The sequence below is a fragment of the Parambassis ranga genome, chromosome 2, assembly GCF_900634625.1.
Source record: "Parambassis ranga chromosome 2, fParRan2.1, whole genome shotgun sequence".
Taxonomy (NCBI): Eukaryota; Metazoa; Chordata; class Actinopteri; family Ambassidae; genus Parambassis; species Parambassis ranga.
In genome coordinates, this window is record NC_041023.1 from 30,196,265 (window position 1) to 30,220,008 (window position 23,744).

At 39.6% G+C, this 23,744-nt stretch overlaps 1 protein-coding gene across 2 annotated transcripts in view; it reads left to right on the forward strand.

The window, feature by feature from the left end:
• The window catches only part of exoc4 (exocyst complex component 4), a 92,120-nt gene that overhangs the window by 2,448 nt on the left and 65,928 nt on the right, over positions 1 to 23,744 (forward strand). For both annotated transcript variants that reach the window (XM_028433677.1, XM_028433686.1), the window contains exons 4-10: positions 2,433 to 2,626; positions 4,353 to 4,462; positions 6,184 to 6,284; positions 6,790 to 6,944; positions 10,363 to 10,525; positions 19,415 to 19,560; positions 20,167 to 20,255. In XM_028433677.1, coding sequence (XP_028289478.1) covers positions 2,433 to 2,626; positions 4,353 to 4,462; positions 6,184 to 6,284; positions 6,790 to 6,944; positions 10,363 to 10,525; positions 19,415 to 19,560; positions 20,167 to 20,255 — 958 coding nt within the window. The remainder of the gene's footprint in view (positions 1 to 2,432; positions 2,627 to 4,352; positions 4,463 to 6,183; positions 6,285 to 6,789; positions 6,945 to 10,362; positions 10,526 to 19,414; positions 19,561 to 20,166; positions 20,256 to 23,744) is intronic.

The window sequence follows — 23,744 nt, forward strand, 5'->3', positions numbered from 1 at the left end:
GCAGGTGTGTGTGTATGCGTGTGCTCTTGTTCTTTTGATGTGTGTTTTGCGGTACCTCAGCAGGGGAGCTGAAGGAAGTCATTGGGGACTAAACGAGCAGGCTCTGTGATCCTTCTGTCTCATTCCTTTCCTATTCCTCTCTCCCTTCCTCTGACATCCCCACCCATCTTCCTCCAAACTTTAGTAATAATTCGTTTTCTTAGAATGGGGTTATCTTAGGAGGTGGCAAAAGGGAATGGTGCCGATGCACCCAGAGGAGCATGGAAAATTCTTCATTCAACCTGTGCTCAGTCAGGACAACATTTTTGTTAAAGGTTGTGAAAAGTTCAAATCCAGTTTGACGCTTTGTCTTGCTCCAGTTGGTCAGAATGGTGCCATTTTTGTTCTTCAGAAATCACAATTTAAACTACATTTGTATTTTATTCTGCTTGTGGTAATACTAAACAAAAATCTTTAGATGTACTTGAAACTGCCCACAATAAATATTACCAACAATCACAGAAACTGTCAACAATATCATTTTCATTTAAAAATGTATAAACTTACACCATCTGTGGCTTTCTGTGTTTATGCTGTTTTGTTATTCTCTCAGGACCCATTGTTTGTAACAAGATGTTTTATTTTGTGCTTCTCATACCCTGACTGTAGCAGAAGTAGATAAACTTCACAGCGTTTCAACTTTCTGTCTCTTAAGCCTACCCTCCCTTAAATTGTGTGTGTTTATATAAGCCTTGGAGGAAGACGTGTTGACAATTAGGATTCAGACTATGCTCTCGGTCTGCTATTGAATAGCAGCCTTAGACCCCGTGGGGTTGGTTAAAAACAAGACTGTCTTTGGTTATTGTAGTCCAATCCAGTCCTCTTCTGTCTTATACGTATACCTGTATGTCACAACATCCAGGTGTGCCCAAGTGATATCTCACTTGGAGCTTAGAACCAAGTGATAAGCTGCCTCTCCTCTCCTCTCCTCTCCTCTCCTCTCCTCTCCTCTCCTCTCCTCTCCTCTCCTCTCCTCTCCTCTCCTCTCCTCTCCTCTCCTCTCCTCTCCTCTCCTCTCCTCTCCTCTCCTCTCCTCTCCTCTCCTCCCCTCCCCTCCCCTCCTCTCCTCTCCTCCTGTCTTTCTCATCATCTCTGTGTCCCATACTCCATCACTCAGGCTCCTTACTAAATTCACTAGAGGCTTCATATCCCTCATTATGCTGACAGGCCTGGCCCCCTAATGATGTTAACCAGCCTTCCTCTGTCATCCCAGCCCACTGGTAATGAGATACCCCCCACCACCACCACTCACACTCTCACACAGACACACACATATTCACACATTCATATAAACATAAATGATTTACAGTCGTATAATCATACACAGACACATCTGAGATGTGCACACACAGGGAACACACACGGCATGCCGAGTTATTATATTAAGCCAAAGAAGGCTGATTATCTCATCTTCTTACTAATGTGGCTCTCATTTGCATCAACACACACTTGACCCATGCCCCTTGCCCAGCATAATATTCCCCCTTCCCCTGCTATTCACTCCCTTCTGGCCTGCCCTGGCCAGGCAGATTTGTCGCAGTCCTATCATGCATCCATTAGTGCCCAAAATAATGCACATAAATACACACATGCAGATAGGCGCATTTTATTTAATTGCATGAAGGATTATTAATTGCAAACATGCCACAACCCTTGCTAATGCTCCTGAGGAAGGAGGTTTATAGGAAGGAGGAATGGGTGATAAATAAACAGCATAATTCAGGAGCATGAGATAATAAATACAGTATATTGATATGTTGCATATCACAAATTTATAGGATCAAATTATTTATTTTCTTAAATAAATAAATACATTTATTCAGACAAAGTGGCTGTAATCTGGGAAACGTGTGGCATAGTCATATACAGATAATCAGAAACCTGAATACTGTTTTGATCATGTGTACTGGGATCTGAATCAACATTGTGTTCCATGTAAACAGCATACCCTGAGTACAATCAGAACCTGAATGACACACAAAATGCGCATGTAAACAGTCTTGATAATGTTGTTTCCATTTGGCTACTGGGGGCAGATTCTTCACTAACAGTAGAGTATTGGCCACAAGCCAGTAAGCTGATTTGATTTGCTGGTGAAATTTTCTGTTGATAATTGGCCTGTATTTGTTTGTGCCATAGATGGAGATTTGTAGTGGCACCAAGAAATTGCTTTTATTGTGTGTGTTTTATTACTACAGAGATTTTATGTAGAGTGGTCACGCAATTAGTGCATTGTGCCAGATATCTTTATCATTCGTTGGCCCGTGGTGACTAAGGCAAAAAGCCAAATTTAAACTGTGTAGAATGTGGTGTCTCCTTTGCTAAAGTGGCTATAAAACATGACAGCTGAACCAAAGGATAACTTAAGCTTGATTATGTCTTATTCTATGCAGGTAACAGCCGTGGAGTCCTTAGAAGGCCCTTTGCTGCAAGTAGAAGGGCTCGGAGACCTGCGCCTGGAGCTCCACAGCAAGAAGCTCAACATCCACCTGGTGCTTATTGATGAGCTGCACCGACACCTCTACATCAAATCCACAAGTCGCCTGGGACACAAGAACAAGGACAAAAATGCTGTTCGTGCTCCGGGGTAGGAGGCTGTTAATTATATTTCCTATATTACCAGATGGCCTCACACCTCACTTTTAATGTATTTTACACAATAGTATGACAAGTAGTCACAGCTTAAGGCTCAATAAGGAAAAGATTAGGAATCACATCATATTTCACTGTTTCCTTCAGCAGATGTGTCCTTGCAAATAATCTAAATGGCTACATTTTTGCAGTGTTATTATTAATATAATATTTAATATCTGTAAGATTTAGAGAGACAAAGGTATGAAAAGGTATGAAAAGACAAAAAGCTGCAATTTCGCCTGTTTGTCTTGGGTCCCAGCTGCCGAATGCCTCTATTGCTTGCCTATTATTTAGTCAACAGAAATGTATACTTCAAAGTGTGTTTTTCTAAACTTTTCAGAGTTCAGACCATATAGATGCGCCTTCATTATAAGTTATATTCCATTGCTTTGACAAGTAACTACAACATGCCAATTATTTGCTCAATGGAAACCAACACCATTACGCACAAAAACAATTACACCCTGTGCAACTTGTTGCTATGTTTGTACATTGTGTTGTGAAGCTACAAAGGAGAAGATGAAAACATCCCAAATAATTTATTGTTAGAGGCATACAGGAGTAATTTACCCATACGTAATTAGGTGGTATGCAGTTAGAATCATGAAGGCTGCTGCTGTGAAGACAAGCATGTTGTGTTCTTTGGTGCTGAGGGAACAAACCATATTTTAAAGCAGAGACACACAATGTCTGTTGCCAGTTACTGACAGAATAGCAACATCCACAGTTTGACACCAGTGACACTTTAAATGATGAAGTAGGTATGGCAGTCACTAGGAAAATATTTTAACTTGTACATTCGTGACCTAAGGGCCAGTTTCTTTGTTTTATAGTCATATACATATATATATATATACATATATATATATATATATATATAGCATAGTCATATACAGATAATCAGAAACCTGAATACTGTTTTGATCATGTGTACTGGGATCTGAATCAACATTGTGTTCCATGTAAACAGCATACCCTGAGTACAATCAGAACCTGAATGACACACAAAATGTGCATGTAAACAGTCTTGATAATGTTGTTTCCATTTGGCTACTGGGGGCAGATTCTTCACTAACAGTAGAGTATTGACCACAAGCCAGTAAGCTTAGTTTTATGACGTAGCTGTATAACTTGTTACGAATAATGCAGCAGTGGGTCTTTGAACACACTGTTAATGCTGTAGTGTTCCATGGAAGGCATTCAGCGAAAGTGTTGTTTGTACTTTTACACGTGTGTGTCTGTGTGTGGGGGGCAGTAATTATGGCAGCAGTGGTAGGTGAGGTACAATGATTTATTACTGAGGGTCAGCTAGTGACAGTTCCTGGCCTTCCTGTATTGGATCACTTCTAACAACAAGCCAGCCTCCATACACCCAACTCACTTAGCAGGCATACTGTGTTTATACCGCCTTAAAGGACCTGGATTGCTTCCACCTCCCGCTTAAGGCTTGATAAATGACTCATTGGAAAGCAGCACCAATTCCACCCATAGATACAAGGCATTTTGTTATAACTGTAGATTGCTTTTGTTAAGATAGAGCAGCTTCACATTTCTGCATGCTAGTCCTTTGTTGTTTTTTGTAAGGAGATTTTACTCCAGTTCAGTTGCAATATTGTGTTTTAAAGAGGCATCAGGTATGTTACTTGTCATTTATTTTAGTTCATCTCTTTGCTTTACAGCTCAATGACCAAAGATACATCTCCAATGCCTGTGTTGGATGTCAGCAGCCTGTCCACTCCACGCAAGCTTTTGGAGTCATCCCAGTTCAGCACACCTGGTTCCACCAGTGGTACAGTATACTCTTTAGATTTCTCTTCAGATAAGGAAAAGGTAGTAATTAAGAATAAAAAGGGTTAGCAGAAATTGCACACATTTGGAGTACAGAAATGAAGACATCTACTACAAGTGTTCATTTATTGGACAACAATTTGCAGTTTGTTTTCACTGCGCTGATATTCTTAGTGATAATGAAGTAATTAGCATCACTCTGAATTACATCCATTTGCATGTCATTATGGGTATTATGGTACCAACCCTTCCTGCACATACGTACACATCTTAAATGCACATAGAAACCGTTGTTGCAGAGGATTTATACAAAGCATGCTCTGTTGCATACATACACAGATAAATTGGCACACAAAGTTATACACCTAACCTTTCTTTCATAAAACTATGGTCATCATATACATCACCCTCACTAACATAATAACTAACATTTTGCCCTCCTTTATTTACCGTTCGTCACCCAGTGTGTCTGCCTCCACAGCAGGGAAGCAGTATTTATTACGCTCAAGTGGTAACCAGTGCTTTAAGAGACACTGATAATGCAGACTTCAACTGTATTCAGAAATGTATGAATTCTCTCTTGGTTGTAGGGGCGTAGAATCAGCACTACATTCCTTCCAGGCAGAGTGCAGAGGAACGCAAACAAGAAGATAATGAAAAAAGTTAATCCAGCAATAACTTGGTGTTCCCTTGGTGTTTCTGAGTTTTTATATTAAGCCTGCCACTTTTTTTCCACCACCCACTCTTGGCATTCTAAGTTAGCGACTCACCGTTTTGTTTTTAGCTCTGTGGATACCAGGCAAACATGCTCACATACACTCATCATCCAAAAACAATTTAGCGTGTTGATGCTGTAACTTTACAAGTGTGACAAATTAACAAAAACATTGTGCTTAGCTTGCCTTTATGTAGCTCATACCAGCTCTATTTGTCATTATCTTGTCACCTCATTAGCATGCATGTGCTTGCCATGACCTCAAACACATAAACACACAAATGTACAAACTACCATTAATACATATTAAATATCTGTTCACTTCCCCCACTGCGTAGGTCTAAAAGTAAAAGCTAAACCACAGTTTTCTCCACATTATGCAAAGAGAACACCGGTAATTAGCTACCACCAGGCAGTAAGTGCCTATATACCGACATGTTAACAACTGCGGTCACGACACAGCAACCGGCTTCCATCAATGTTCTGTGCTTGCCATTTTGTCTAATAGCATTAGAGCACCTCATTTCTAGATAGTAATTGTCATAATTATTACACAAACTACAGTTGGAATGGGTGAAAAGAGGAAATACACCCAAAGTCCATTAACTTGCCATAAACATTAACTCTCGTAACGTGCTTTGATGGGGAATTGGGAGGCCCCATCTAATGGAAATTAGAGCATCACTCGATACTGCCATTCTCAATTTAGCCGCTAATGTGGCTAAGTCAGATGGTGAGTGCGTGGGGTTGGGGGTGCAGGTGCAGGTATGTGTGGTTAAAAAGATGTAATATATTTATATAGTTAAAGCTATGAATTCATTCGTTTTACATTATTAAATGAGAACAATGGCTAAAAACACACAATGTATTGGCATTACTATATACAAAATGTGCTGGGACATTTCATTTTACCATTTCTTTTTATCGAGGTAATTGGATTTGTGTGCTTTTAAATATTTCATAATCTTATACAATGTGTGATAACCCACTGTATATGTCTTCTTTAGTGCGGGAGCTGCAGCAGGATATGCGGGAACTGAACCAAGCAGACCCCCCTGAGGTGGATCCAGAGGAAAACAGTGCTGAGTTCATGGGCATTCTCATCAGGGTACAGTCATGAGCACTCCCAAATGTTACACACACAGTTAATTTTGGATTTTAACAGCTCAACTATGTGTCTACAGACATAAGCATCTGTGCAATGCATTCTAAGAATGTCTTGTTGCCTTTTGGCCTCTCCTAATTTGCATAGACTTAGGCCTAGACACTTAAAATTCTAATATGACAAATTCAGGAACTGCACAGCCTTTTTTCTCACCTCAGCAATTTAACTTGAGCTATGATAATGAACTGTTTTCATGAAATTTTCACCTAAAATAGCTTTGTCTTTGACCAGGAACAGATAGTTCAAAAGGGAAAGTGAGTTGTGTACAAGGGTGTCGCCTATAGAGAGTTTGTGTTTTGGTTAGTAATCTATTTTCACTGTCATGTGGCAAACTCATCAGTCATCCAACAAGCATCACATCTGTAAAAGCCCCTGTACACACTTACATTCACTATTTAAGTGTCTCGTTTGCCTCAAGTAAAATGTCTGTATCTTCCATTTTCTTTAGGCTCTGGCCAAGCTGAAGAAACTCCCAGAGACCATCAAAGCTATTATGGAACGACTGGAACCTGAGCTGAAACAGATTGTCAAGCGGTCCACCACTCAGATAGCTGATCATGCTTACCAGAGGGGTGAAAACCTGGCCCAGGAGAGCCAACCAAGGTACAGTAACGGAAGAAGGCATTAGGATAAAATAAATAGATAAAAATATTCTAACTTCATGAGAGTGGTGAGGCAGGTTTGCTAGTGATCAGTGAAAAAACCACAAGTTAATTCTAAATAGTAAATGAAGAGGGAAAGATGTGAATGTGTAAAGATGAAAGCCAGCTTTTCTAAAATGATAATGTTTGCCTGATAGGAATAACAAGTAGCATTTGCAGCATTTCCAAAAAAAATAATCATTGATAACAGTAGTATGCAGCCACCGTTGATACCTTTAATAACACTTATAAAGCTGCAACTTGTATTCCCATCAGCATTTTGTCCTATGTATTTTTTATTCAGCTGCCTGCTTGCATATTCTTTTCTACTCCCATGTGACTCAATTCCCCAGTGCTGTTCAGTAAAAGTTGGTCATTCTCTCTAGTAGCTGGTAAAGAAATGTACCTATCCTCCCTGCAGATTCTTATCAATACAGTAGAAGAGTTATACAAATATAGCTTAGATTATTCAACAGTTAACATTTTTGATGTTGCATGCAATGCAGTTTGTTTAGAGCTGACAGTAAAGGCAGTAGACAACATGTATTGAATGCAGTCCCAGGTTCATAGTCAGACAGTCAACCAGGTGTGAAACACAGTAAGGGCTAGGACTGCAGACACACCTGCCTCAGACCATGAAAACAGATACTCTGCTGCTTTAAACGTAGACATGGTTAAACACACCCGTACACACACAAACAATTTCACACCTGCCGTAGAGGACTGCTACATTTTAAAAGCAGTCACGTCAGCGTCTGCAGACATACACATACAGTGAGCAGACTTGAGAAGCACAGGTCTCAGTCCACTGATCCTGAACCATTTAAAAGGAACGTCTTGTTTTCTGTCAGGGATGTTCTCTCCAGCCTTGTCTGCCTTGCTTCTTCTGTTGCCTGCTGAATCTTATCTGACCTCAATGTAACAGGCCACCGTGTAGCTCATTCCCAGGTCTACTCCTTACTGATTGTTTTAAGTTTGCCTGCATGTGTATATGTGTGTGAGCACTTAAACACTGAGGTGTGTGTGTGCTTGTGTGTGTGGATGCATACACAGCTAGTTTTCAGTATGTTCACTTCAATTTAAAGTCAATGCTTGTTGCTATGGAAACTCCAACCAATGTACCACTTGTAGGGAACAATGGTCTTGAATATTGCATACTATGTTATAGCACTGCAGACTAGCAGGCAACATAAACAGCAGAGTGTGGCCTACTCTTGTTTATGTTTCATTCAGGTCCTCAGTGATCAGCCACATTGGAACCTTTATTTGTCTTTCCAACCGCTTTCTATAAATCTAAACATACTGTGCAGGTTTTCACTCCATGCATTGTGTTAGCCTGAACTACTCACTGACCTGTGGGTAGTTTGGTGTATTTTATATCGATTCAGTCTCGAGCCCATATTCCCCTGCTTCATTTTCCATTATAAAACCAGCTTTGTTTTTGTTATATAACATTGATTTAATCAAAATCCCTTAGAGAGAGAGCTGATTGTAAATTAGGAAATGCTTGAATGACCAAAGAACACAAAAAATATTTAAAGTCCATAAAAATTATAAACACATATTGAGCACAAGATTGATTGCTTCTCTCTTCTGTATGTTTTTTTTGCCTGTCCAGTAAATTGGTTATATGTATTTGGCAACTAATATACACATACATCCAACTGATGACCAATAACAACCAATGTAATGATAATCTAATTAGGTTACTATTTTGTCCCTGCAAAGTGATACACACAGTTCTTCTCTTGGTCTGTTAATCAGAGATTGTGCGTCCTTGTGTGCTCCTTACTAATTCCCCCAACTGTTCAACAGTCATGTGTGTCCGCTTCGATCCTGAGGGGAAATGAGAAGTGAGGTCTCAAAGAACAGCCAGTATGGATTAGGATGGCCTCCACTGGGAGATAATGAGGAGCACTGGGCTGTCTGCACCTTGGCCTGTCCATCTATCAGCATGTAGTCAGAGTGTATTAGAGACTGAACAAAACAAAAAAAAAAGTTGACAAGGTCGGAGCTGTAAATTTTCAGTGTAAGTCTACCTTTATACATACATGCATGATCATGTATCTTAAGTCCCTTACTGAAGGTTTGCGGTCATGTATAATGTATCCTATTTATCCTTTTTCTTGTCAGTCCTTCATGTTTATACATGAGAGTGAGAAGGATTCCTTCACTCACAGCTCCTCTCTTTATGTCATGAACATCATACATTCACAGAGTTGTAGCTCATAGTGATTTGCTCCTCGGTTTCTCCCATTTATAACATTTACTCGTTGCTACTGTGAGTGTAGTGACAGACAGCCTACCAAAATGCCCCCCTAGCGAAACATCAATCTTGCCTCTACGTTATCTTAGTACCGTACCTTCTCTGGGAACCTTGGCTACTTTCCAATACATTGAGCTCTTTTCTCACAGCAGATATAATTTGATATAACTTGGCATAATAAGGTATCTGCTCAAATGGATATCCATATATCATTAAAGATTTTTTATGGTCTACAACCTATTATTTTGGTTAGCTCAGCTTCAGGAAAAGGCAACAGTAAGCTTGAGAGACAGAAATGTGGGAATTCTAACTTTTAAACAGTCTACAACAGATTGTTTCATCCAATTAACATGGCAGAATAGAGGACTGAAAGATTGGAGTAAGACAAACAGTGATTATATTTATATTAACTGTAATACCTCCACTCCAATAAAGTGGGACCTCAATAGTATGGGAGCACTTGGAACTCATTCAGACTCAGCTAATGTAACCCGTGTTCCCACTTTATTTTTGAAAGCTTCGTCCTTGTGCAGAAAGCAGGTATAGCACCGTCTGTATGAAAGCATTAGAGCAGATGAGCCAACTGTGAGTTTTCAATCCAGTGTAGCACTCAGATCAAGTGGAAGGTCAATTTGGTTTTTGCTGTGCTCTCTTCTTCAGCCAAAGCCATTTACAACTAATGAGAGTGGCTGTTCATTTGAGCCCATGTTTGGCAGTTCAGTAGTTTTTCAATAGACAGTCCAGGTGCTAGGTTATTACTGCAGATGAACTGTTGAAGCATCATCTGAATAATAAACTGCAAATTAATACACATAGTTGCAATTCCTAATCTGGGATGTAAATAATGATTTTGGGATAGATGATCTGTTGTCGTTTATTATTTTTCTCCTTTTCATTTAAACTTTTTTGTTACCTGAAGGCAGGTTTATTCTTTGCAGATGTGCACATTATATACCTGCATTTGTAGACATAAAATGTGCTTCTGGTTGCAATAAACACTACAAACACTCGGAACAATGCCTCTCCATTGCAAGAACTGAGATATTCTTTCCCCCCTAATCTCCCTCACTCTTCATGTTTCTTATGTTCTCCCTCCCTCTGGCTCCCTCTGCAGGCTATTGCTGGAACTACTGGAGCTTTTGTTTGATAAGTTCAAGGCAGTGGCCCATGCTCACAATGTGGTGTTGGCCCACCTGCAGCAGATCGGGGCCCACGAAGAGGACATCAAGCTCTACGAACAAGCGGATGTCTCTGCCAAGATCCAGACAGTGCTACAGGTCAGTTTGTCAGTCTCAATGACCATTATATTCAGCATTAAACCTTATAAGATATATATAAGATTCAAAATAACCTCAATGTTTGTAAACTTTGTTGGGAGCTTGGGTAAGACAAAGCAACATCTGCACATCCTGTAGCCAGGATGATATACTGTAGTATTATGATTCTCATCTAGTGGTGGTAATATGTACCATTTAAGTACAGCTTCATTATTGTAGCACAAACACCATGGCAACATTGTTATTGTTTTTCCCTTACTGGGCATCCCTTGTTTACCATGGATTTATTTATCGTCCTTTCTCATGGTATTGATTTAATTCATCTCCTCTCACAGTATATTAATCAGTAGAGTCTGTAGAGTCAGTAGAGTCTAGAGAACTGGCAGTGTTTTGATGGATGGCATTCAATCTGTCAGTAAGAAGTAGCTGGTGAGACAGGAGAGGCTTGATTGCTTGGATTAATTTTAGCTTCTTTAATTGGCGTGTATTTATGCTGGGTTCTTGATCCCTGCTTCTGTTTGATTGGCTGAGGGGGATGAGCAGCTGTTGAGCTGACCCTGTGGTGACTCTCTGAGGAAAATCTGTGGCAGTTGTTGCTCTCAAACGGTTTCTGTGTGTTTATACCTTCCCTTCACTGGGAGTTTATTTATGACATTTTCCTGAGGTATTTCATGTGGGATAATGAGACATTAACATTAATCGAGTTGAATGTTATTAAAGAAGGAGAAGAGTCGCCTCCTCAATTTTTTCAGCCTAGTATGTAAAAACCGATAAGACTGCGACATCTTTTTAGGCCAGTAATTTATTGGAAACTTTCTCAGAGCGATAACCTGAATGCATGGTATCTGATCGCACCTACTAGTGTTTTTACACATCATACAGGTGTAAAAATACATGCTGTTGCCCAGTTAAAATTAAAGCCATCTATTTTTGACTCATGGACTGGAACTTGTCTGCTACCAATAACTTGAATTTTTTCCAGTTGGCATGCATGGACACATAAATTCAGGAGTGTTTGGGTGATATCGTGTGTGTTTTTGTGGTGTGAATGTGCATAGGCATGTACTGTAATAGCTCTGCTGTTCCAGCACAGTTATAGAAGGCATTAAACCATTCCCCAGCATGCGACCACTGCCAACAACCAGTTGCCAGGGGCTTCACTCTCCCCTGGTTCTGTAATGTGAGATAATGTAATCTCTTGATTAGAATACTCATTATGTGAAATGAGGTTTTCTTATTCAGTCACTCGTGTTATTATTTCCTGACCGATTGTATCAATATGAAGGCCCCTTGTCCATTGCTCACTCTCTTGCTATTTCTCTCACACTCTGCATTTCCATTTCCCTTCCTTCTTCAGCATCATTCCTGCTGCCTCTGTATTACAGTCTCTCAATTTCCCAATACCTTGTGCATACCCCTCTTGCTCTTTGTAATTTCCTCCTTAATCTCATTATCTGGCTCTCTCTTTTTCTCTCTCACAACTCCCACACTCCTTTTCACCCCCTTCGTTTAGACCACTCTGTCTTAGAGAGTCACATATCAGCAATGAGAGAAATTAAATTCCAACTGCTCCCACAGTGGCTCTGTTGAATTTTATTGGATACTGAGCCAGTTCTTATCTTGTGCCTTAAGGCCCACGAAGGGCCAGGAGCCCCAGTCAGCAGTGGCCAGACTTTGGTTAAGATCTTTAAGTCTCCCTTGAGTTTGCTTTTCTTTAGTTTTGCTGGACTACTGTAACTCCTTTTGAAATTTTCACCACAAAAACACAACTATCACAAAAGTGATACTTCTATAACTGCTGTTAAGGCTATAAAAGGTTTTCTCTATAAGTTATAGCTGTTGCAGTCTAGCTCAGGTGTAGTGTCTGGAACTGTTTCTATTTCAGTGTGAATACTGCTTTGGCTCAGCAAGACTTATTAGGTTGTATTCTAATATATTGTGTAGGGAGCAGACATTGGAGAGCAGGATGAAGGAAAGAGGCAGCCAGCATGGACCTTCAACTTCTTGCTTCCTTGCTCACTGTTTACAGAATGCCCTCCTCTGGTTTAACTGTCTCAGGTCTTTCTTTATATTTTTTCGTTAACTTTTTAAATGTTCTAAACAAACACAAGTCACAATCTCACAAATGGCCCGATGAAATATTTAAAGTGATGCCTGTTGTGTGAGTTCTAATGCAGTTGACTTATTTGATGTGCACAGAAACACATTGGTGGGTGTTATTTTTTTCCCACTTTGAAAGGTGGAGAGACCAGGTTGACCTTTCCACTTGACATACCAGTAGACAGATGCAGGAGCTGACAGAAACACAGTGTGCACCCAGTTACAAGGCCTTGGCAGCGAAATGCCGTTCATCAATGTGTGACTGAGGCCCTCTAGGTTCAGAATGGGGAGTGGGTAAACAAGCTTTTGAAAGTCAGGATTCATGTAATGGTTCTAATCCCTGTTCAGAAATTCCCGGGATGCCTTTGTTGGTTGTTTATTTCACTGTGGAACTATTGATTCAAAGCATAAAAAACTGGATGGTAATCAGTAGTATTGATGCTGCAAGGACTGTGTTAATGCCACTTCACTATTTTTCAAGAGGCTCTCTAAGAATATATGTGTGTATCTATTGATTATTTACACGATCATTGAATTTACATTTCTAAGCACACACCTCTGCATCTTATCCATGGCTGTAGTTTTTCCATCAGAAAAGGTTTTATTCTATTCTAAGTAGTCAGTGACTTGTATTTGTGTTCTTCCATAAATGTTTATGATACTCTTTTCACTTACAACAAAAAATTCAGTATAGCACCAACCAGTTTGGCAGTCATGCTGCCACGTTGACATGTCTGCACATTTCCTTTGGATTATGACCAAGATGGAAGTCACAATATGTAATCAGGTAATTGCATAAAATACTTCTTAAAAGATCACAGTTCATACACGTCTATGTGCTCTCTTAATTAAGAGCGCCCTGTGGGGATGTTATTTAATGTATATTTGGCACAGTGTGTCTCCTGCTGCTGACGTCTGTCACCTTTTGACCTTATCTGCCATTCAGTTTGAGGCCCGAAAGTTTGTTAATTAGCTCGCCATTTGCGCATTCTGCAAGGATTTGTTGCTGTGTGACCGCTTGCAACGTCCATAGTCTGCTGTGAGCATGTGACCGGAGTGCAAATCACATTTTTAATGAGTGGCTTCTTCTCTGCAAAAGAGGAACTTTAAAACTGCAATGCGAAAATATAGATGGATAGAGATAAGAATACGACCATCGAAGTTGGACCCGTTTTGATTGGGACACTCAGGACTGTAACTTTCTGGAGGTTTTGGGATTTCTTGTAACTTGTTTTTATTCATTTCAAGCATATGCTTCTAATATTCTTCCCTACTTTCATGTGTTTCTGATTACATTCCTGCTCTTCTGGCTTGTTTGATTGAGTAGAGAGCCTAAAGTTTAATCTAAATCTGCTTCTTTAATTGCCATAAATTAACCAAGGCAATGGTTGCATAATTTTTCTGTCAAATATATATACAGTACAAGTGGCTAAAATATGCACTGTTTTCTCTCGGCTCAGCAACAGAGTGAAAATGAGGCGAATTAAACTGCCAGAGAGCAGCCAGAAGACAATAAGCTCTTTTAATTAGATATGAAGCACAGACATTGCTATGTTGTTCTTGCCCAACATTTTAATCAACGTGTCACATTTATTCTGCCCTCCGAAGCACTGTCATATTTACATATTGCTGGAGTGCAGTGAAGTCTACCATGTCCGTGGTGTTGCAATGCCTCTCCCTCCTCCTCCCCCTCTATGTGTACATTAGAATCACTGGAGACTTGATCAAATGCTAATGTGTATTTGTGCAATATTTGTCTTCATGGAACAAATGATACAGAGTTTCCAAAATATTGCGTTTTAGATTTCAATATTTTGGTGGCTCATCAATGATATTTTAAGAAAAAAATGGTGTTATAAGGCAGTATTTTGTAAAAAAAAAAAAAAAAAAAAAAAAAAACCTATAAACAAATAAAAAAATGTTGTCCCTGGATATGGGGTCATGCATGTTTTTGGTTAGTCTAAGTCCCGATGTCACACCGTAATATATGACACGTGAGGTGAGTTAACTTGTGTAGATATCAACTGCAATTGTGTTAATACTAGAAAATGGAAAACACTGTAGCTATTACTTAAAGGTGTAATGTGATAGTTCACTAATAATTCCAACCAATAGTAAGTATGTAAGTAAGTACAGTGCAGTATACAAAAATGAGGTAGAAATGGTCTTGTTTTTTTGTGCAGTTAAATTGTACAGTAGTTCTTACCCTTTTTTCGAAGGTTTTGAATATGTCATAGAAATAGAAATAAAACACATTTATTCTCTAAATAATGGTAGAAACAAGAGTCTCTTATTCCCCTTAGGTCTTTATTTCAAGCTGTGAGTGAACATATAAGTGTTCTTATATCATTTAACATGTTGGGGACACTGCAAGGACACAGAGAAATGAAAAGAGTCTCAGTGAACACACAAGCGTATCTTCCTTTTCCTCCGTCAACAAGATAGCCTTCAAAAGATTGACTAGATGCATCCCACTGCAGGTGGGAACCCCCGCTGGTTAGCAGGAGTTCAGTGCCGAGAGAGGAGTTGTGGCTGAAGCTCTGTCAGAACTCGTGAAGGTTATTGAAGTTTCTGGAACACAATCAATACAGGGTGTGTACAGAACCCTTTCTTTCACGGCCAAGGACACTTTGGGCTTTAACTTCAAGCTAGCAGCAAGGGTTGTCAGTCAATATGTTTTGTGACAAGACACCAGCCAAGGGATTTAGTGGGAAACAGCCGATTTCAATAAAGCCTCGTGAAAGGAACAAAGTGTTGAGATTGTTCTCTCGGCAGCCTTTCAGATAACTTAATAAGAAGGGAAGGATGGGAACAAGAAAAGAGAAAATGAAGTGATATTGCTTTCATTTTAGCCATTTGACTGCAGTGTTTACCCAGTGACAAGTGCTCACCTGCAAAGCTCTGAGTGACGCTTTCTTAATTGCACTGATTCTTTAGCTGTTAGGGCCCTAATGGACAGAATGGAAGATGAGTATACACTTACTCCAAGCATGAAGGGTGACATCAGGACATTTTAGTTGGGAAGAAATAGACGAGAGTGCAAGTAATGAAATACAAAGCCAGACTTCCATTAAGCTTTTCTCCTTTTTAATTTAACTTAGCACTCAACCCAGTGGACTGATTTAAGTTTGGGACGAGACCCAAGCCGTTCAAGTGCCGAATGATGTTTGTTGAATAGTTGTGGTGGAAATGATTGTCTTTGTCTGGCGAGCGCTTTTCGAGAAATGTGTTTTGTATGTGTGCCCGCTCAAACACGTACTCAAGCTGATATGAAGATTTGTCTTTTAATTTGCTGTGAAGACCCATTACACACGTCTCACAGCTTTTTCATACCACCTGTTTTTCTTTTCTCCTTTGGTCCACAGATTCATCCATAAAGCTTGACTTATGACTTGACTTATCAAGCTACTGCTGAACTGAAAACATTGCTAACATTTGTCAGATATTCAGGCTGAACTTGTTAAACAAGTGAGAGAACAGTAGGAGAAAGCATGATATTTGCATATTTTCACAGAATTCCCATTTCTTATTTTCTAATACTAGCAGCAGTTGTGATAGATATGATTAGTTCTCTGGTCAGGTATTTGTTAAATTAGAAACCAGGCCTCCATTAGGAACTGAGCTGCAGGGCCGATTACTAATTAATATTGTGGACTTGAAAATTGTTTGCTTGTGTCACTTGTGTATCTGTGGAGTTTAAGATTGTTGTGATGCTTTGAGTGCAGCCACTGAGGCAGCTCTTTGTTTTGGCAACAGCAATCATGCTGCTGATCATTCCTGTGCTAGCTGAGAAGGACCTTCACCTCTCTGCATCATCTGCCTTCTCAGTGTTCTTTGCCTTTTATTTTCCTATTGTCTCCTATTTATCAAGCTTTCTGTTTGTTTCCATGTAGCTCTCATTTGTCCATTTTGTGGTTCATCATCCTAATCTTTGCCCATCCTTATATTTTTTTGACATTTATTTTGTGCTCTTTGTTATTTGTATGTGAGCCGTACTGAAGCTTCACATTTTCAGTATTCCTTTGTCATATCTAGTGGATCACATGTGACAGTAATAGGATCTGTGCCTGATGTAATAATAGTTTTAATGGGATTTGACTTGTCGGGTAAGAGGAGGAGAGAAGGACAGAAGATGAGATTGTCTTGGTCATTGGATGAAGATGAGTAATATAGCCATGTCCTTTGAGTAGTTTGGAACTCTAAAAACCTACCATAGAACAAAATGTTATGTAATGTTACCTCAAGTTGGCACAATATCTACAATTTAGCTACAATTTACACTTTATAATTGTGGTATTAGGTTGTGCATATTGGCAATATCCAATCGAGCATTTTAGGTGGTGTCAGCTCTGACATTGGTATCTGAACTTGTTTGTTTATAAATAAAGTTGCAGCCTGTTGAAGATGTTGTCAGCACCTGTAAAGATCTTACGTGGAACAACCTTTAATACATTATTGGCACCCTGAGAATATTGTTGGTGTTTTGAGTGTAAAGGGATTTGTTGGTTTACATGCATGATTTCCTACTATATTTGGAACATTCAGTGCTAGGCAACTAGGCTGTGTGCTGTGTGTGTAAACAGATACTGGTGAGCGGTGCATGGATGGTTGTAATTTACTTCTCTTAGCTGGCAGCTAGAGATGACCTTGACTCATTGCAGTGCTCATAGTACAACATTAGCTTAAAAAAATGAAATAAATGACTTTAAATGAATGTGTCTTTTTTATCACATGAAACTGAAATACAGAGAAGTCTCGACATTGGTCTGAGTTTCTTAGTCATTACTTTGCATTTTGCACAAGAATGTGGTAAATCTAGTTGCCGTCATCTCGCTGGCTTGTAGCACAAATAGAAAAACAAAGTTGCATGAGTTTGGGATTAACTTTGTTTCACTTATATTATCTACTCATCATTATAACAATTTTAACAAAAAAATATACTTTTGTGACTTACTAGCTCTGTAAGATGACCTACCAGAGGTTGATTATAAACATGAACTTCTAACAGGAATGTGTCCTTGCAAGAATTAGTCAGAGATTCTTTAAACTTTACATAGAGGTGTTAAATCTGCGATAATTAGTTATTTAACTTGGTCCCTTCTCTTCTCTCTGTGACTTTGTTACTTTTCCCTCCCTTTCCAACTAGCTTTTCTTATTAGCATTCTGTTCAGTTTTTATTCTCCACCTATAATCCTTTGCTCTTTCTATTCTCCACAACTCTTTCTGCACCGTTATCTCTCCTTTTTTTCATTCTCTCCTTTGGTGTTAGTTTCTGCCTCGCATCCCTTTCCGCCTCTATCTTTCTCTCTGTCCTAGCCGTCCAGTTAATTGCCTCCAAAGTTCACTCTGTCTCTGGGCTAATGCAATTTAAGTAGGGTCGGAGCCCCTTCATCAGCCCAGCACTGGCATTTCATTAAGTCTACTTGGGTGTTAGCCTGTGAGCAAGTGGGGGTTTCGCTCCATCAGCTCATCATTAGTAATTAATACACTGATAGGATTAGCTGCAGCATGAGGCTAGTAGCAAGTGGTGGCTCTGGTGTTGCCAGTTGGAGAGGGCACGTGGGATGTACCCTCCAGCACTGCTTATGATTAGGGGAAGTGTGTTGGAGAGTAATTAACATGCGTGCTGGACGATCGTTTGTGTATGTGTTTAGCATGTCTGTTTACATGACCAAGTGCCATGATCACATATTTAACTTGGTATGAAAACTGCTGCAAAATTGTTTTGTCATTTTTGGCAAAAATGTTTTTGTAACATCTGAATGTAGCTGATGCAAGTGCAAGTATTGATTAATTTTCTTTTCATGGATGTGCACACGCACATGTGTGCACACGAATTAACTTCAACACTAGCACGCAAAGGCTTTCCCATGCATGACGGGGGGGTGCTCTCCGCAGTGTTAATTACATCATTATGGTTGGGATGGATCTCCATCTGCTCAGCCATTACTCCTGTCCCATTCTGGGCTGACCCACACTGCGCCTCAGAATTAGACACACACAGGCTAAATGGCTCTGCTAAATTATGAAGCTATTAGAAATGGGAGGCTATTTTAGAACATATGTATTCACACAGTGAGAGGAATGAAAAAGTGAGAGAAAGAAAGGGAAAAATGAACTGATGTAGATAGAGCAAGCGAGAAAAAATAGAAATGTGAGAAATGAGAGATAAAACCCGAAGAGATTTTGAAAAATGAGAGCCAATGAAAGCAACAGAGGGAATGTGCAGATAGAATGATAGAGTAGAGGAAGTTAACTTTCTCCGTCCGTCTGGCCAGAGTTTCAATGTGCTTGGTCTCGTCTATTGTTAGAAGTTGGTAAGATTTTTATGAAGCATGATAAGACGTTGATGGATTTCACCATGGATCATGCAGACAGATCAGGGAAATGGAGAACACGAATTTTTACAACGGCCATTAAATGCACCCAGTTATGTCATTCTTCTGTCTCAAAGTTTGGATTTTCTTTTGTTTTTCCAGATTTGTGTCATATCTTAAATCTGAAAGTTACAATAAATGCAAAACCTGTTATTAACATCAGTGTCATTCAAACATCATCATCACTTAAATGTGCAGACTTGTTATGGATTTAAAAAACGGTCCTTATTAGAAAAAATTACAAGCAGTACATGTTACAGTAAAAAAATCATTCTCTTTTCTCTCGTTTTAGATTTAGTTTGAACAAAAACTTTTTTTTTCTTTACTTCTAAAATACTCATACATATGTACGTATTTATACTTTTGACTTTTGCTTTTCAGTTTTTAACTAAGTGTTTTCTGTTGTGTGTAGGTTCTGCTTATGGAATATCTGGATGTGAAGAACAGCCGCAGTGCCACAGAGCCATCGGCTCAGCTCTCATATGCCAGCACTGGCAGTGAGTTTGCTGCTTTCTTTGCAAAGAAAAAACCACAGCGTGCCAAGCAGTCCCTTTTCAAGTAAGGATCACACCCTTTGCCCTGTGTTTTGAAAAAAAAAGAACTTGGAAAACTTAAAAAGTTTACCCTGTATATATGAGATTTAAGGCCGTTATATTCTCACTTCAGAACTTGCATTATTAAAATTCTTGGGTTACAGGTCCCAGATCAACAAAAAAAGCACTGCTAGCAAGGCCACTGTCTTTTAAATATTGTAACCATTGTAGAAAAAACAAGTGCAATAGTAACAAATAATACAACACAAATGGGGCGTCACCTTGTGACCAACCATTCTCATTCTGTACCTGCACAGCAGTGTCTCTTCCTATTAGCAATGACTGGAAAGAGGATAAATGATGCCACAATGATGCCACATTTATTAAGTCAAGGGCTAATTAGGTTAATCAACTCAAGGCCCCTTCTAAACAGTGCGAAGTCGTTCGGTAAGCATTCATTTATCCAACGCATTGTTAAGTTAGAGTCTATACTTGTAAATCATGAGATAAGGTTTGTACATTTTGAAACAACTTTTTAATTTTTAAAATTACAATGATTGTCTCTGAATTTGCTCATCACTCTCTGTCGGTGGTGTAATGTGTCTTGTTGAACCTTTTGCACATTTTTCAGGTTTGAATCATCTTCCCATGCCATCAGCATGAGTGCCTACCTGAGAGAGCAGAGACGAGAACTCTACAGCAAGAGTGGAGAATTACAAGGTGAGGGGGGTGGGTGGCATGAAGGGATGAGTTGAGGAATGGAGAGAAGAGAAAGTGCACTAACTAACAGCCAGGAGTGAAGAAGCGTGGATAGATGGTGAGATGAAGAGATGGAAAAAGAGATGACAGGGCTGTAACGTGTGAAAAGTATTGACAGAACAGTGAAAAGGGGGGAAATATGGCAGAGAAAAAAGGAATAAATTGGACCATGTTTGCAGTGTGTTGGATAATGCAGGGAAGAAAAGAGCAGCCATGAGCATAGAGTGAAATTTGGGGTCAGGTAAATGGATGAAAAGATTAATGGAGGTTGACTAAAAACAGTCTGAGATCATGTGTAAGTATAGAAGAAGAGGAAGACGTTGGAGGGTGGTGAGGGCGATTTGGTCATGTACTGTACAGCCAAGAAAGAAGTGACTGTTTGATGCAGGGAGCCGGGCAAAGATTTTTGGAGATGAAGAAGCGAAATTGAGAGCATGAGAGACGGCGCTGTGGAGATAGGAAGGGTAAGTTCGAGAAGTTGCACTTAGCAAAAGAAAGGCAGGCAGCAGGAGTGTGGAGAGGGAAGCGGCGATAGCGAAAGAGATTGACGAGATGCAGAGAGCAGGGTGACTTTGCAGAATCCGCCTACAGGGAGAGGCCTTGAAAACCTCTCACTCACACATTCACACACACACACAAAACAGCCAAGTGAGTGAGCTGCACAGCTAGACCCTGGAGAGTCTGAACTGTTCTGCTGCTCTCACTTCTTCTCTCTCTCTCTTCTCTCTGTCTCTCACTCTGTTTCTATGACCTTGAGGTTTCAATCAGCAGTGCCTGACAGCAGTGTTTGCTGTTGTCTGTTGCTATTCTTTTTCTCACTGTAGGTCTCTTGTTGACATTGTATAAATAAAACAATAAAACAAAAAATTGCCCTGGGGTATTAACAGTAAAGTGTTTTTAATTTGTACAAACTAGTCAGTAACACCAATCCCTGCACAGTTAATCATGACTGTCAGGTAAATTGTTACATATATAGAACTGATTTAGTTTATTTAACTTGGCCAAAGTGTCTGACATGACAAACAGCCATGCAAGACATTACAGGCAATAGTGTCATTCTCCCGTTGACAGGAAAGTTAGTCTGTAAATGTATGCAAAACGTACTGCTCCAGCTCAAAAAGGAACAGCATGATTAACTGTGGATAAAGGAAAAGCCCAAATGGCTTTCATATAACGGCTCACTTTTTTCTTCTTCCATCTGTCAGAGAGAAGGTGGAAAAATATTTTTTTTTTGACTGACTGAATGCCTTGGAGCATTTATAAGAAGATGAGATTTCTCTGGGCTTTCATTTCACCTGTCACAATACGTAGCACCGGCCACAAGCCCAGGCCAGGGCCTGAATGGCTGAAAAGAGATTGAAGGAGTAAGAAATCATTTAGAAAGTGAAATAAGCCGACTGTGATGTAGGGAAGGGAGAGATGGATGGAGGGGAAGGGGGGTGGGTGGAGGAAGGTTAAAAGTCATTGTTTTCATCAGGGCCCAGCGAAGAAGCCATTAAGAGATTTCTGAAGGAAGAAATTAGAAAAATATGTATTGAGACAGTGTGGAAAGGGACTTTTTTCTCTCTCTTGAAATTAAACTTACTGTAGAAAGGGAGGCAGAGGGAAAGAGTTCAAAATGAGAGATTGACTTGATGAATTCTTCTGGCTGTGGGATTACTCAACACTTAAAGCTTAGTCATGTGTGTCTTTCAGTCTCTCTACATGGAGTTTCCTAAACTCTCTTTTTTTTTCCTTTAACGGTCTGCTTCAAGTCAATATAGTTATTAACTCAAAACACGGCTTTGGATATAAGAGTTTGATTGTTCATTTTAAATCCAGCTATGCACCGTTACCAAATGCATAAATATGGTAATGGACAAAACAGAATACAAAGTCAAAAGTAGATTTTTGAGTTAGTAGTTTGTGTAGAAACTGCTGAATTGTGCACTTTCTCTCTGGAAATGCTCCAACATAGATGATCAGTTAGAAACCCTATCCCCTCTGTGTGTTGGCTTTGCATCCCTAACTGTGTCAACCAACTGACTTATCAATTGACTTGCTGTTGCCATGACAATACCCAACCATGAAGTTAAAGCGTTAGGATTCTGAGAAGCGCTGAAGGGTTGTATTTGTGGCTACCAAGTCGTATCGCTAACAGCTTGTATCTGAAAGTGATTTTTAATCATTTTAATTTCTTACTTAATGGATCGTTTTGACATTAGTTTCTTTGAGTCCATTGGATTGCAATATGAGGCGTCATAGTCCTGGGGCTTGATTGGATTTTGATCTGCTCCTTTTAGTGGTTTTTATGTTGTAGCTTTGCTAATAATATCTTAATCTAAAACACATGATTTACCCTGTTACAGTTTTTAGTGTGTGTTTGTCCAAGCTTCCAGATGGTTCTGTAAGTTAAAAAATTAGAGCCGTGTTATTAATGTGGAATGTGTAATGGTTTGGCCACCTCTCCGCACTCGCATATCTCTAATGGGTTTGAAATTAATCTGTAATATCAGTAATTTATGTCTCCTAAGTGTTGTATGGATCTGCCATATATCATTACACATAAATGCACACAGCTACACAGGCGTGTAGTCATATGCTTCACATACACATGCAAACACAGAGGGGGACTTAATTGCTTGCCTTCTCATCTTGTATGCTTCAATTAATACAATGCTTCATCTAAAGACTTTATTATGGCTCCATATGTAGAAACATCTGGAATATGGGAGCTGGTTGTGTGTAGTGTGTGTGTGCCCGAAAACCACTACTTCACAATCAAAGAACATAATCCAGATTCAATCACATTACCTATGAATAAATGATGGAAATAATTTTCCAGCTATAGATGTGTTACCAGTCTGCCATATTCCTCTGTAAGTCTCCAAGCCACTGCACTTTTACATCTTCACCCCATGCCTTTTTATTGCCTCTCTGTTGTGTGCAGGCATCTAAGTACCACAGTGGTCATCTGGGAGATGAGGTGCGAATATATCTCAATATCTACTGTGGTGTTGCAATACGCTGTAATGCATTTACAGCCTTTTTTTTTTAATTTTATTTCTCTTTGTGTCTTAGCCATTCATTGTGTTTTGCAAGATATTGCCTTGCCCTAGGGCACGTTTGATGTGACAACCCCCCTCCCTCTCCACATGATATCTGTACACAAAGCCTGTCTATCCCCACACTTTTGCTCTGGATATTTACAAAAAAAACAAACAGACACACTTTATATTTATCTGTTTCCCTGCAGGCACATGCACATACTCCCATTCCCAAGTCTCCCACCTCTGACCCCCCTCCACTCCTAAGATATATTTATAATCAACTCAGTTCCAAATCTATTTCACACATTCCCTGTTTCCCTTTTGATATTCAAATAGACTTGTTCACAGTGCGTCTGGCAAAGAAAACAGCCTGGCTGATTCTCCCTACACAAGCAATCTAGTTACAAACAGCTCCTCTTCT